Source organism: Ranitomeya variabilis, chromosome 7 (assembly GCF_051348905.1).
Source record: "Ranitomeya variabilis isolate aRanVar5 chromosome 7, aRanVar5.hap1, whole genome shotgun sequence".
NCBI classification, from domain to species: Eukaryota; Metazoa; Chordata; class Amphibia; order Anura; family Dendrobatidae; genus Ranitomeya; species Ranitomeya variabilis.
This window is the reverse complement of record NC_135238.1, coordinates 205,252,989-205,268,276: the sequence shown is the minus strand read 5'-3', so window position 1 is coordinate 205,268,276 and position 15,288 is coordinate 205,252,989. Positions and strand designations below refer to the sequence as shown.

Sequence of the window (15,288 nt, the reverse complement as noted above, 5' to 3'; positions counted from 1 at the left end):
CTGCCCCATAGCTGTGCCATATAGTGCTCTGCCCCATAGCTGTGCCATATAGTGCTCTGCCCCATAGCTGTGCCATATAGTGCTCTGCCCCATAGCTGTGCCATATAGTGCTCTGCCCCACAGCTGTGCCATATAGTGCTCTGCCCCACAGCTGTGCCATATAGTGCTCTGCCCCATAGCTGTGCCATATAGTGCTCTGCCCCATAGCTGTGCCATATAGTGCTCTGCCCCATAGCTGTGCCATATAGTGCTCTGCCCCACAGCTGTGCCATATAGTGCTCTGCCCCACAGCTGTGCCATATAGTGCTCTGCCCCATAGCTGTGCCATATAGTGCTCTGCCCCATAGCTGTGCCATATAGTGCTCTGCCCCACAGCTGTGCCATATAGTGCTCTGCCCCATAGCTGTGCCATATAGTGCTCTGCCCCATAGCTGTGCCATATAGTGCTCTGCCCCACAGCTGTGCCATATAGTGCTCTGCCCCACAGCTGTGCCATATAGTGCTCTGCCCCATAGCTGTGCCATATAGTGCTCTGCCCCACAGCTGTGCCATATAGTGCTCTGCCCCACAGCTGTGCCATATAGTGCTCTGCCCCATAGCTGTGCCATATAGTGCTCTGCCCCATAGCTGTACCATACAGTGCTCTGCCCCATAGCTGTACCATACAGTGCTCTGCACCGTCCATTATTGCCCCATAGCTGCTGCTGCAATAAAAAAAAATAAAACACATACTCACCTGTCTTGCAGCTCCTCGGCGCCATCTTCCCGGCGTCTCCCTGCACTGACTGATCAGGCAGAGGGCGGCGTGCACACTATATGCGTCATCGCGCCCTCTGCCTGAACACAGTCAGAGCGGAGAGAGAGACGCCGGGAAGATGGCGCGACGCCCGGCGTGTGGAACCAGGATAGGTGAATATGCGATACTTACCTGCTCCCGGCGTCCCGCTCCTTCCCCCTGCCTGTCTTCGGTGCCGCAGCCTCTTCCTCTGTCAGCGGTCACCGGCACCGCTGATTAGAGAAATGAATTATGCGGCTCCGCCCCTATGGGAGGTGGAGCAGCCTATTCATTTCTCTAATGAGCGGTCCCACGTGACCGCTCAGGGGAAGAGGCTGCTGCACCCGGAGACCGTGTAACAGGCAGGGGGAGCGCCAGGATCGCCGGGACTAGGTAAGTATATGACAGTGCTCACCCGCCGACCCCACCATCGATCATGACTCGAGTATAAGCCGAGGGGGCACTTTCAGCCCAAAAATTTGGGCTGAAAATCTCGGCTTATACTCGAGTATATACGGTAATTACATTTTGTCAGGGTTTCCCTCGGTGCAAGGCTCTCTCAGATACAAAAGATAGTGAATCTGTATAATGTAGACCAGAGGTGTCAAACTGCATTCCTCGAGGGCCGCCAACAGGTCATGTTTTCAGGATTTCCTTGTATTGCACAGGTGATAATTTAATCACCTGCACAGAATGATTCCAGCACCTTGTGGAATGCTAAGGAAATCCTGAAAATATGACCTGTTGGCGGCCCTCGAGGAATGCAGTTTGACACCTCTGATGTAGACTATATGGGAACACCTACACATTACACTTACAGGAGCTTTTATGACCTCCCATTCCCTTTGCAGCTATGCACAGCTTCCATTCTTTTTGGAAGATTTTCTACAAGATTTTGGAGTTGTCGGGAATTTGTACCCATTCATCTAGAAGAGCAATTGTGAGGTCAGACAGTGATGTTGAAGGAGAGGCCGGGATCACATTCTGTGTTCTAGTTCATCCCAAAGATGTTGGGTTGGGTTGAGGTCCAGGCTCTGTGCAGCTGGTCATGAAACTGAGAGGCCGACCCATGAAAAACAGCCCATAGCATTATCCTTCCTCCACCAAATTGTACAGCGGACACTATGCAGTCAGGCAGGTAACGTTCTCTTGGCATTTGCTAAACTCAGATTCATCCATCAGATGCCAGAAGGAAAAGTGTGATCCATCACTACACAGAACATGTTTTCTCCAGAATCCAGTGGTGGCAGCTTTACACCACTGAATCCGACGCTCCGCATTGTGCTTGGTGATGTAAGCCTGCAGGCAGTTCCTCGGTCATGAAGCTCCTGGTAGGGGCGCAGTATTTGTGCTGATGTTATTAAAAGAGGAGGTTTGGACTCTGCAGTCATGTAGGAAGCAGAGCAATGGTGACTTTTCTGCTCTCTGCTCGTGAGCTCTCGTCTCGGCAACCTCACTCTGTAATGTCACTTGGTCTTAGTTTCATGGCTGAGTTGTTGCGGTTCCTTTCACTCCTTAATAATGTCACTCAAAAGTGTTGGGGAAGATTTAGGAGGCAAGAAATGCCATGAATGTTGTTATCCCGGTGGCTCTTATTACAGGACCGTGCTGGTATCAGTGAACTCCTTACCACCAGCCATTCTGTCACATGTTAGTAAATGCAGATGACATGACGAAGGGCTGGATGTTATATGCTGGGGGCAATGGAGCCGGATGTTATACACTGGGGGGCAATTATGTTATGCAACAGGGGGGCGCCAGATGTCATATACAGGGGGCGAGGGGCAGGATGTTATACATCGGGGGGGGGGGGGGGGGGAAAGGGGACAGAGGTTATAAACCAGGGTTAAGGGGCCAAAGGTTATATACCGCTGGTGGGTGTTATATGTTACACACCTGTGGCAAGGGTCTGGAGGTTATACACCAGGGGTGAGGAGCCAGAGGTTATACAACACTGGTGAGGGGCCAAATGATATACACTGGAGGTGAGGGGCCAGATGTAATGCAATGGAGGTGAGGGGTCAGATGTAATACACCAGGGATGAGGGTTGCATTATATACACCGGGGGGTGAGGGGCCGGATGATATACATCGGGGGCGAGAGGCCAGTTGATATATACTGGGAGTGAGAAGCTGGATGATATACACCAGAAGTGAGGGGCCAGATGTCATACACCAGGGACTAGGGACTAAATGATATACAACAGGGACGAGGGGCCGGATATCGACCGACGATTAGGGGCCTGATGTTATACATCGGGGTCAGGGGCAAGATAATATACTCTGGGGGGCGGATGATGTACACTGGGGGCGAGGGGCCAGATGATATACACTAGGGATGAGGGGCCTGATGTTATACATCGGGGGCGAAGGACTGGATGATATATGCTGGGGGCGAGGGACTGGATGATATATGCTGGGGGCGAGGGACTGGATGATATATGCTGGGGGTGAGGGACTGGATGATATATGCTGGGGGTGAGGGACTGGATAATATATGCTGGGGGCGAGGGACTGGATGATATATGCTGGGGGCGTGGGGCTGGATGATATATGCTGGGGGCGTGGGGCTGGATTATGTACACCAGGTGCAATGGGGCTGAATGAAAAAAACAAAATTCACTGATGTGTGTCCCAATACTTTTGTCTGCACAGTGTAGATGTTCCTGGGTCTCTGTAGCTGCGGCAGGTGGCTGTACATATCAGACCTTTTATTAGTAAAACATAATAGGCCAGACATCCCGCCTCATTGTACCAGGCCTATATGCCTTGCAGTACAATGTCTGGGTGCGGCTGCCTAGTACACAATAGTCGGAGTGCACCTGCTGCAGGTAAACACCAGGATCCCGGCAGATGTGCCCATTATTCTTCTGACCTTCCTCATCCAGGTGTATTTACCGATGAGCAGGAACACAATGTGACTGCGGCCGTAGCCGGGTGAGGTCTGTCGCTGTCTATACGGATGTGACATCCACAGAGCTGCTCCATTTTCTCTCCTCACATCATTAAGTGTAATCAAAATGTGCAGCTAATGAAAGCAGTTCAGTCCCGGCTAATGGCAGCCCTTCTACTGCTCACTCCTAAGTAATCTTTTCCGTCATTAGCATTAATAACCCCCAAGCCTTTCAGAGCCGGTTCTGAGTGAGGTTTTTAGCGGCTGCCATGTCAGTGGAGGCAGATTAGGCTGCTGATAATATTGCACAAGCTGTTCATGACCCGGCCGTCTGATTTATGGAGCAGTATATGGCCTGAATGGCTTTTCTTTTAACGTTTCGCAGTTCATGGATTTTTTTCCCCCTTTTTCATTTTTTTTGTTTTGCCAAATACATTTTATTGGCCCAGATGTCAGGTCCTTCGATAACATTGGAGCTTATTCTCCCCAATAAATATGAAACTTTTAGCGACCTGTGGAGCATGGCTGAGCAGAAAGAGCCATCGCTCCCCTTCTGTTTCGCTGCTCCTGCTGTTACATATCATACTACAGTATAGGTTGTCGCTACATATTCATTATCATCGTTTATAAAAGGGACAATTTTTTTTTTTTTTTGCTGTAGAAATTCCCCAAAAAGGGGGGTGAGAAAAATGGCCCAGACGTCATTGGATTGGTAGATGAGGACAGCCAAAGACCGGCTGGCACCGTAATCAAAATAATGTTAGATTTCGCCTCATCGGCCCATACAGGCAACTACCAACAGTGGCTTCATGAAGTTCAATGTGGGGTTAATGGGCCGCTATTGATGCCCAAAAGGCGGTGCTCATATCACATGTATGGCTTCATTTGAGTGTATATGCCATAGGTCCGATGTGTGGTCAGCATAAGAAGGAAAGCCGAGCAGAATGATATATAGGTTTTCTGGAAAATAGCCAGTATGATTTGTAGAGTCCAGTGGGCGTCAATCACTGAATAGGACCACCCACTGGACTCATACACATACAAACACCAGTGATTTCAATTAGTAAAATATAAATTATACTGAATCTTTCCAACTAAAATGTATCTCAAACAGCTCATCTCTAACATTTTACCTGCAGGTCAGACTTCATTTTCAACATGACAGGTTCCCTTTAAGTAGCTGTGATGATAATTAATTACATTCATAATATATTACTGTTCATTTCATAGGTCATCCCCGTTTCTTCAACCAGCTGTCTACTGGATTGGATATGATCGGTTTGGCGGGGGAATGGTTAACTTCAACAGCAAATACAAACATGTAAGTCACCTAAATTATTTACTTTGGTTTTCGGTGATTAATTAAGCTTTAATTAAGACATTTTACATTTCATTTCTGCTTTTATTTGCTAATATTGACCCAATGAATCATTATAAGATCAGTGGGGATCCAATAGGAGCTCCGGTAGCATTGTACACATTGGTCAGAGCTGTACTGCACAGCTCCATCTATTGTGTAGTAGTGCTGCCGAGTGCTGCAGATCAGCCCCAACTAAACAGAAGTGGAGTTGCTCTACAGTAACGAGCTGATCAGTGGGGGTGACAGGAGTAGGACCCCCGCTGTCCTCATATTGATGATCTATACACATTTTTAGGTCATCAATATCTTGCTATGCAGGGAAGTTGAAGCTCAGTATTTATATTGATATAAAGACATATTAAAAAATAATCAGTAAAGAAGAATGGCTGTAACAATGCCACGGTATATAGATCATTTAGAATGTCAGAAATTACAAATGTCGCATTGTTTTATGGACAATTGTAAATGTGTCTACTGTACATTCCGGATATATACATAGAGGTGTATAGTAATCTGCCATAAGTTGAGAGTCAGCGCGGTCATCGCACAATTCAGCTGTCGGCATTTTTAAATTGTATATTGATTTCTGTACAGTCTGCAAATAAAGAATATCTGATAGAAATATAAGGCTCCTATTTACCGTTATATCTTTGCCTCTAACACAGTTTTATGCAAAACAAAAAAAATGCATAACCAGGTAATGTTACCAGCAATAATCTGTTTAATATTTAAAGGGACCTTCATATAAAATAAGTAATGTCTACCCGCTAACGAATTATCTCCAATATACTGCTACTGAATAATGGTAGAGCAGCCTTACATCTATCTATCCAGATTATCTGTACATTAGCTGTCTGCACATCTATGTAATCATCTATCTATCTATTATCTATCTATTTATCATCTATTATCTATCTATCTACCTATCTATCTATTTATCTATTATCTATCTATCTACCTCTCTATCTATTTATCTATTATCTATCTATTATCTAGCTATATATTATCTATCTATTACTTATCTATTATCTATTATCTATCTATCATCTATTTATCTATTATCTATCTATCTATTATCTATCTATCTATTATCTAGCTATAAATTATCTATCTATTATCTATCTATCTATCTATCTATCTATCTATCTATCTATCTATCTATCTATCTATCTATTATCTATATATCATCTATTTATCTATTATCTATCTATCTATCATCTAGCTATATATTATCTATCTGTTGATTATCTATCCATCATCTATCTATCTATCTCATATCCATCTATCTATCTATCTATCTATCTATCTATCTATCTCATATCTATCTCATATCCATCTATCTATCTATCTATCTATCTATCTATCTATCTATCTATCGTCTATTTATCTATTATCTATCTATCTATTATTTTGCTATATATTATCTATCTGTTGATTATCTATCCATTATCTATCTATTATCTATCTATCTATCATCTATCTATTATCTATCTATCTATCTATCTATCTATCTATCTATCTATCTATCTATCTATTATCTATCTATCTATTATCTAGCTATATGTTATCTATCTGTTGATTATCTATCCATCATCTATCTATCTATCTATCTATCTATCTATCTATCTATCTATCTATCTATCATCTATCTATTATCTATCTATCTATCTATCTATCTATCTATCTATTATCTATCATCTATTTATCTATTATCTATCTATCAATCTATCTATTATTTTGCTATATTTTATCCATCTGTTGATTATCTATCTATTATCTATCTATCTATCTATCTATCTATCTATCTATCTATCTATCTATCTATCTATCTATCTATCGATCTTTCCAGCATATTTCTGTACACTGTACATCATTCGATGCCATTTTGTAGTTCTTTACACTTTTCCAGTCCCTGGATAATCTTTCTTATAAATCTAAATTAAGGTATTACTCCCCTGTATTGATCCTTCACCTTAGTATTAATGAAGGGCTGTAAATGTACTGTGCAGTTCGATCACATTAGATCCATGAGACCCCTCCATCACGGGAACATGGTGGTACATGACACGCGGCGGCACACTACACATGGCCCCTCGTCTATTACATGGACATTCCAGCTGACGGAACATCTTTTTGTTTTTCTCATGGGTAATTAAAAAAAAAAGTTGCTGTCTATAATTACTCCAGACAGATATTGACTTCACTGTGTTGTAGAGACGGCGTTGTCCTTGGGGGTGGCGGGGCGCTGGGTGCCACATAAATAATTACATTTGGATTTTTAAAACTGCATTCAATAATTGTAATTAGGTTTGTGTTGTTTGTGCGTTCCGTATGACACTTGTGGGCGACAGCCCTTTTTACCTATTAGTTGTGTTTAGGTTCCGCATTGTATGAGACATGTTCCTTTGTTTTCGGATTCGGCACTAAATATTCCAATTTACTTGTACAAACCATTTCCATTAAATGATATAGATCTCGACTTGCCTGATACATCTATATTTGCTTTATGAAGGTTTACATATGAAATTGCTCCAGTTTTTGTCCTGATGGAACAAATAACACTCCGGAAAATGAGGGAAATAATTGGTTGGAATGGAAAGGATGGAGATGGCATTTTTTCACCTGGTAGGTTTCCCGAGCGACTTTACTGCTGGCAGAGTAATGGGGAGTTTATTTCCAATCTGTACTGCAAACCAGAAAGCTCTGAAGCAGAGAATGTACTAGTAATAAAACAGAGGCTAAAAGGCATGGTATCCACCTAATGCAAAGACTGCGAAATAAATAACGGCGAGATGAAGCAGCCGGACCTGCGGACACATACGCACGGATCATTGCGGGTGCAAAGGGCTAAGTGGCCGGGACGAAGAGCTCAGCACCAGTAATGTCCACTCCCCTGTTATTGAACCCCGAGCCATCACTAGATTTCACAATGCAAATTTCATACATGATTAAATAGATCTCTAAGACCTGATGAGGCTGGTGCACTTACTTTGAAAATCCATATTAGAATTACTCAATATTCCTGATATTAAAGGAATATATCAGCAGGTTTTTGCTATGTAATCTGAGAGCAGCATCACAAACGGTCAGAGACCTTGATTCCAGCGATGTGTCACTTAGTTTACTGGGTGCAACAGTTATGATTAGAATAACAGATGGAGCGGAGCTCGGAATGCTGAGCTGTGTATAATGACACCTACACCCCTGATTAGCAGATTTCTGTGTACATTGTGCATTGACAGCAAGCTGCTAATCAGTCTATTCAGTCTCCACCCACTCGGCCTGTCTGACAGCTGCAGCTTGTACTGAGCAGGGCTCAGCAGCAACAGGGAGGAGGGACACTGAGGAGGTGTCAATCAGTTCCAAAAGATCTATGAAATGATGTATGCAGTTTGCATTGTAAAATCTGGAAATAGATCTGCTTTATTCCCAATTTAGCAAGTTATCACCTATCCAAACAATAAGTTATTACTTGCTGATTGCTGAGGCTTTGGTCGCAAAGATCCCCATAGGTCATGAACATTGGGCTCTGATATACACTAGTAGAATGAAGCAGTGACCATGCTGTACATATCTATCTCCAGCAGTCCTATAGACAAGGAATGGCGCAGTGACCATGCTGTACATGGTTATCTCCAGTAGTCCCATAGACAAGGAATGGGGCAGTGGACATATTTTTTCTAATGGCATTTCAGAGGCTTTGGTTCAGTGGGGGTCCCTGCTGTCAGACCCACAGCGATCAGCTAGTTTTCACCTACCCTATGGCTAGGTGATAATTTATAGTTTTGCTAACTACCAAAAAAGTGTATTTTTAAGAATACTGTGAATTGAAAGTGATACCGGTTCACCACCACAGCTATTATCCCAGGGCAGGATGGTCTCACCAGGGGGGTGCACAGGAATAAAAATCATTAGCTCTTTTATTGATTTAAATGATTATTCCAAAAATAGTAAGTTATCCCCTATCCATTGGACCTCCACTTTACTCATTGTCTATGGGACTACCAGAGAAAGTCATTATTGGGATCACTGGGGGTCTCATTGATCGTGGATAGGGTATAACTTACAATTTGGGAATAACCCTTTAATACAGTACAGGATATAATTCTGGCTCCAGTCAGCCACCACTAGGGGATGGTTTGCTGCATACAGATTCATATATCTAGGATTGCACTTCTGATTGCTTCCATTACTATGTTCCATCATCAGGAGGAGCAATATCCAACATGTACAGTATCATGGCTGCCAGATACAAGTACTTCCCTGATGTGAAAACCAAAGGCATGGCTGCTGTCCCCAAACTAATCATCTTTACCTCGGAACATGTAAGTTGATATATTGACATATGCATGCATTCCTTTTAAGAGTTGTGCAGGGGAGCAACACACTGGAGAGAATTTTGCAAATATGATGATCTAATTCCTTTTACATGAACAATAACCGAGCAGGTTTGTTCCATGGCAGCAGCTAATATTAACCTAGCACATACACAGAGGTATTGTACAATCATAACCATATAGCAATACATTTAAAGTGTACCTGTCATCATGTAAGCCATCCCTAAACTGCTGCCATAGTGTAACACAGGATAGCAATAGTTTCCTGAAGATGTTTATCTTATAGGGCTGGCCTGGCACCTACAACTATTTTCTAACTATGTATCTTACACCTTAACCACTTTTGTAATTTCCTTTATAAAACAACACCCTACACTTCTCCCTATCTATCTGATTCCTAAATGAGTTTTTTTTTACTCCGTTTCCTGTGACGTTTCGTTTGCTGGGAGTCTCAAAGGTGGCTGAGTCGGCTCTCACTCCCTGTAACATTCATCCCACCTGCTGGAACTCTCTAGTTTTTTTGCATCTCTGCCCTCTCTGAAGACGGCGTGGATCCTGGGTGATGGAGTGCAGCGCCGGCACTCTCCTTCTGTCATCGTCCACTGACATTTTCTTTCAGTTAGAAGCTACGTCATTGGTGTAAATGGAAGCAGAATGCCAGCGCTGCACTCACATCTGCCACTGCATCCATTACCCAGGATCCAAGGCGTCTTCAAAGGGGGCAGCAATGGTAGAAACTAGTGAGAAACTGCAGCACTGCCCAGTGACATCCTGTTCCAGGAGGCGCAATGGACCCTGCAAAGAATAAGTGCAGCCCCAGCTTCCTGTGAAGTCACATTTGAGACTCCTCTCAAACAAAATGTCACAGGAAGTACAGTAAAAAAAAACTAATGTAGGGATTAGATAGATAGGAAGAAGTGTAGAGTATTGTGTAATATGTTTTATTACAAAAGTGGTTAGGATGTAAGGATAGATAATTAGAAAATACATTTTAGGTGTCAGACCACCCCTTTAAAAGGAATCTGTTAACACAAATTGACTGTTCAAACCAAGCATAGGTGCTCGGAGCACTCTTGGCATGGCCAAATAGCTCACTGCACCTTCCCATCTATTTGTTTTCCACCTATCTCCACTGTCTTCTGGCTCCTGTAAAACCCGACATGTCAATCAAGAAAGAAAAGTGCAGATGTAGATGGAAATGAAGTAGGTGGTAAGGCTGCACTGAACCGATCAGACACAGAAAGGGTGCACCGGGCATCTGTGATTTACTTTAATAGTCATTTTGTGCTGACAGACGCACTTTAATGATGTCTTGGTGTATGAAGGAAACAAATAAAGTTATAAAATACTGTGCAATACTTGTAAAAAGGGATGGCCAGTCTCCTCTGATGTCCTGCAGTCTGGGGGAGTTTAAGCGCATTAAAGTATAAGGCTATGTGCACACGTTGCGGATTGGGGTGAAGAATGTTCCGCACAAAATCTGCATCTCCTAGCAGAAAACGCGTTTTTGTTGCGGATTTTCTGCTTTTTTTACCCCTGCGGATTTCTATAATGGAAGGGGTCAGAAACGCTACAGTTCCGCACAAAGGAAGTAGCATGCGGATTTTTCCCACCATTAGCACAGCATTTTTTTTTCTATTAATTTACATTGTATTGTAAATCACTTTGCGGAACTGCAGCGGAAAAATCCGCTGCGGATCCGCACTAATTCCGCATCATGTGCACACTGCCTAACTGCCTCGGCTTCATCTGGACAATGCTCATGCGTAAGGAGATCGACATACTGCCCACGTTCCCCATTGAAGACGCGAGTACTGTTATGATGTATAATGTGTATTGCAGTATGTGTTATTAGTGTTGGTGTTGTAATCTGCCCAGCAACAGGTAGTGAGTACATATGGATAGAGTTAAGAGTTGGGACTAGCCCAGAGAGGGATGGGCTATGTAGCAAGATCGGAGAGGACTTCCTGGTAGTGAGTCAGACAGAGCCTAGCTTACAGCTAGAGCAAAACGTTTTTTTCCTGATCACTCAGAAGAACTAAATAAGTTGGGTGTCCCTGATGTGAGTGGAGACCAATACTGTGGACAGCGTGATCCTGAGCACACAAAGGAAAAGTAACAGAAGGACAGAGTGATGCACCAGAGACAGGTCCCGGGACAGGACACTTGGCAGAACAGCCCCGAGTTTATAAATCTGAGAGGTAACGGGCCAGGACGGAACAGGGAACATAAGGCGAAGAGCGTGCTCTGGGTAAGAGTTCCAAGGCGTCAGCAAGTTAAAAAGCTAAGTACCGGACATGTTTGTAAACTAATTCTCTTAGAAGGAAAGAAGATGTGGAACCGTGGGCTGAGAATAGGACTCTGACTTACTGGACTGTGGTACTGTGCTGGTTTGTAGTGAAGGCAGGTGAACTAGTGGAGACGGAAACCAAGCGATTTCAGAGTTAAGGAACTGAGACTGTGTGTGAAACTGCTCCGTGTGTTGAAGGAAACGTTTATTAAGCTATGTGCCCACTATCTTTTGTACATTCTCCCCACCAAGTTATCGTTCAGCAAAAATTTTATTTTTGAGTGGTGGTCTCCCTCATTGAACTTCCCAACATCTGGTCCTGGCTAACCGAAGTCATCGGTATCATGCGGCCTTCAAGGGTGCAGCGCCCCTATAGACGAAGCCCACACACCCAGCCAGGACCCCAATCTTCTTATAGCGTGACAGGGCACAAAAGACGAGTACCTCACCCACTGCTGTCATTCTGCGTCATGTAACACATGTGCTAAATGCTACTGAAGCTGATGCTAGAAGTGCATAATGCAACAGAAGACCAGGACCCTGATAGTGTAGTACTTAAAAAAAATGTTTTCCTTCCAGTTCTAATGCCCACATCAGACAGTGACCTTTTTAGAAAGCTATTACCATTCTGTATAAAACTAAAGCCCCGATTCATGAAGACCGATGATTTTCTCGCCGGTCTTGATGAAGGGGCATGTCGGAGTCAGTCAGAATTAGGAGAGTCTGACGAGTGGCATGGGCATTCATGCTCCATGCATCTTGCCACACTGTCACAATACTGTAGAATGATTTCCTGGGGCAATTGGCTCCTTCCCTGTTCCTTTGATAAAAATTTGTGTCAAAATCTTGGCATTCAGTAAGGCAGGTAGCGCAATGAAATAAGCCATCTTCTGAATCTATGCACCACCACAAATATTACTGTGCTATCTACACGGGTAGATCAGTGATGAAATCTACAGACAAATGAGTCCATGGTCTATAGGGAATCTCCAAAGGTTGAAGAGCACTGGATGAATGAGTATGTGGGGTCTTAGAATGCGCACAAGTACTGCAGGCAGCTACATCATCCCGAACATTCTGGTGCACCCCAGACTACCAACAACGACGAGTAAGAAGATCTGTAGTAGATTTACTACCAGGATGTCCAGCCAGAACCAAACCGTTATGTTCACTCAAAATTCTAAGATGGAGATTCACAGGGACAAACAGTTTACCTGAAGAACAGGGAGCAGGGCGTCTCCCTGAGCCTCTACGACCTCTTCTTCCATATCAGAACATATAGTAGCAATAGCTTCTCCTTTCTGTAAAATAGGAACCATCTCGTAATTGCATGTCACACCTCAAAAGCCCACTTTATTGCCAAGAGTTCCCTATTACCAATGTCAGAGTTGCTCTCGGCAGATGACAATTTCTTGGAGAAGTAAGCACACAGACGCCATTTACTTGGAGCTGAACCCTGCGACAATACAACCCCAACTCCCACCTCTGATGCGTCAACCTCCACAATGAATGGCTGAGTGACGTCAGGCTGTATAAGAATCGGCGCAGAAGCAAAACATCTCTTCAATGTAGCAAATGCCTCACAGGCCGGATTGGACCATTTCGAAAAGTCTGTCCCTTTCCTGGTCATATCCGTCAGTGGTTTGGTCCCTACCAAAAAGAGCTTGATGAACTTACGGTAATAATTACCCAAAAACCTTTGTAAAGCTTTTAAGTTTTCAGGTCAATCCTAATCCAGTACCATCCGAACTTTTGCTGGGTCCATGCGAAAACTGGTGGACGAAAATAAATACCCCAGAAAAGGGTTTGAGCCGAAAACATACATGTCTCTGATTTGACATATCTTTTATTGTCCCAGAGTATTTGTAAGACCTGTCTGACATGTACCTGATGTGACACAAGCTCTGGCGAATAAATCAATATGTCATCCAGATAGACTACCACAAATCTACCTGCCAAATGATGGAAAATGTTGTTTACAAAATGCTGAAAAACGGAAGAAGCATTAGTCAACCCAAATGGCATAATGAGCTTTTCAAAAGTGTCCCTCTAGTATGTTAAAATCAGTCTTCCACTCATCCCCCTCCTTTATATGGATGATATTATGAGGTCCAGTTTGGAAAACCATTTAGCCCTGACGATCTGATTAAAGAGGTCCAGAATGAGAGGGAGATGGTATGGATCCCGAACCCATGATCCAATATAGCTCTCAGAAATATATGCAGAGGCGTAACCCCCCATCTATTTTATTAGCAAGGAAACCCTGCTGCAACGGGATATGAAAAGGATCTGCTATGATCCTTAGCCAGACTTTCTGTGATATAGTCCTTCATGGCCTGTCTCTCCAGACCTGAAACATTATATAACCTTCTCTTAGGCAACTTGGCCCCAGAAATTAGATTAATGGAGCAATCATATGGTCGATGAGGTGGAAGTTCTTGACTCCCCTGTTCCGATAACACATCTTCAAAAGGCAGGTATTGCAGCAGGGCCCGGGTAGCAACCCTGGCTAAACGGGCACACAAGCAGTGTCTTTGACAGTAATCGCTCCACCTTACTACCTCCCAAGTCTGTCAGTCCACCACGGGATGTTGAAAAGTCCGCCAAGGTAGTTCAAGAACAACAGGGGAGGGCAAGCTCTCTAGCACATAACAATCAATAGATTCCGAGTGCATGGCCCCTACCTGCAGATGTATATCTTGAATGACCTATCATAGATATAGGACTAGACAATTTATGAGGATTGAGACCCTGGTCCTGGATGAATCGTGTGTCAACCAGATTAAACCACGTCCCACTGTCCAAAAAGGCTGAAAAAAAATCCTAATTTTACCTAAATGGATCTCGGCGGGTAAAAAGATTGCTACCTACCCACAGAGGAAATATGTACACCCAGATTAACAACCTCCCTGACACTCAGGCCCCTTAGTTTTCTGGCGGCTGTTTGCGACTACATAAGAATGGACAAATGCCCACAAAATTACCCTTATTGCCACAAAAAAAACACATTCCCTATTTGCCCTAAACTGCACGAGGACTAGTGCAATAGGTCATCCTACCCAACTGCTTTGGTTCCTCGGTTGACTCAGCCCTAGATTCCATTGATACCTGACCCCCTAGAAAATTGAGGTGTCTCTTTTTGTCTCCCTTGTAGAAGGCAGTCTACTTGGACTGCTAGAGACATGGCAGCCTTCAGGGAGACAGGGATCCCATATAGAACAAAGGCATCTTTCACCTTCTAAGAGAGTCACTGCTAAAACTGGCTATAGAGCGCAGGATCATTGCACCTATTATCCGTAGAGCACCTACGGAACTCGGAGCAATACTCCTCTGCTTGCCGGTCTCATCGCTGAAGCCATCGTAATTTCGACTCAGCCAGAGAGACACGGTCCGGGTCATCATAAATTAGACCCAGAGCATTAAAAAAAATACCTTGACCGTCGGAAGTCACTGTGAATCAGGTGGGGGAGAAAATGCCCAAGCTTGGGGGTCACCTTGTAGAAGAGAGATTACAGTCCCCACCTGCTGTCCCTTGGTACCCGAGCAAAAGGTACGTAACCTAAAATATAGTTTTCAGGCCTCCCTAAAACCCACAAACTTAGCCGTACCCTCAGTGAAATTATCCGGCAAGGC

At 43.8% G+C, this 15,288-nt stretch overlaps 1 protein-coding gene across 7 annotated transcripts in view; it reads left to right on the top strand.

The window, feature by feature from the left end:
* The window catches only part of GAD1 (glutamate decarboxylase 1), a 103,926-nt gene that overhangs the window by 65,653 nt on the left and 22,985 nt on the right, over positions 1–15,288 (top strand). For all 7 annotated transcript variants that reach the window (XR_013217789.1, XR_013217790.1, XR_013217791.1 and 4 more), the window contains 3 exons: positions 4,899–4,989; positions 7,541–7,653; positions 9,238–9,353. Coding sequence is in view for 4 of the 7 variants with exons in the window: in XM_077272732.1 (XP_077128847.1) it covers positions 4,899–4,989; positions 7,541–7,653; positions 9,238–9,353 (320 nt within the window). In the remaining 3 variants the exon portion in view is untranslated. The remainder of the gene's footprint in view (positions 1–4,898; positions 4,990–7,540; positions 7,654–9,237; positions 9,354–15,288) is intronic.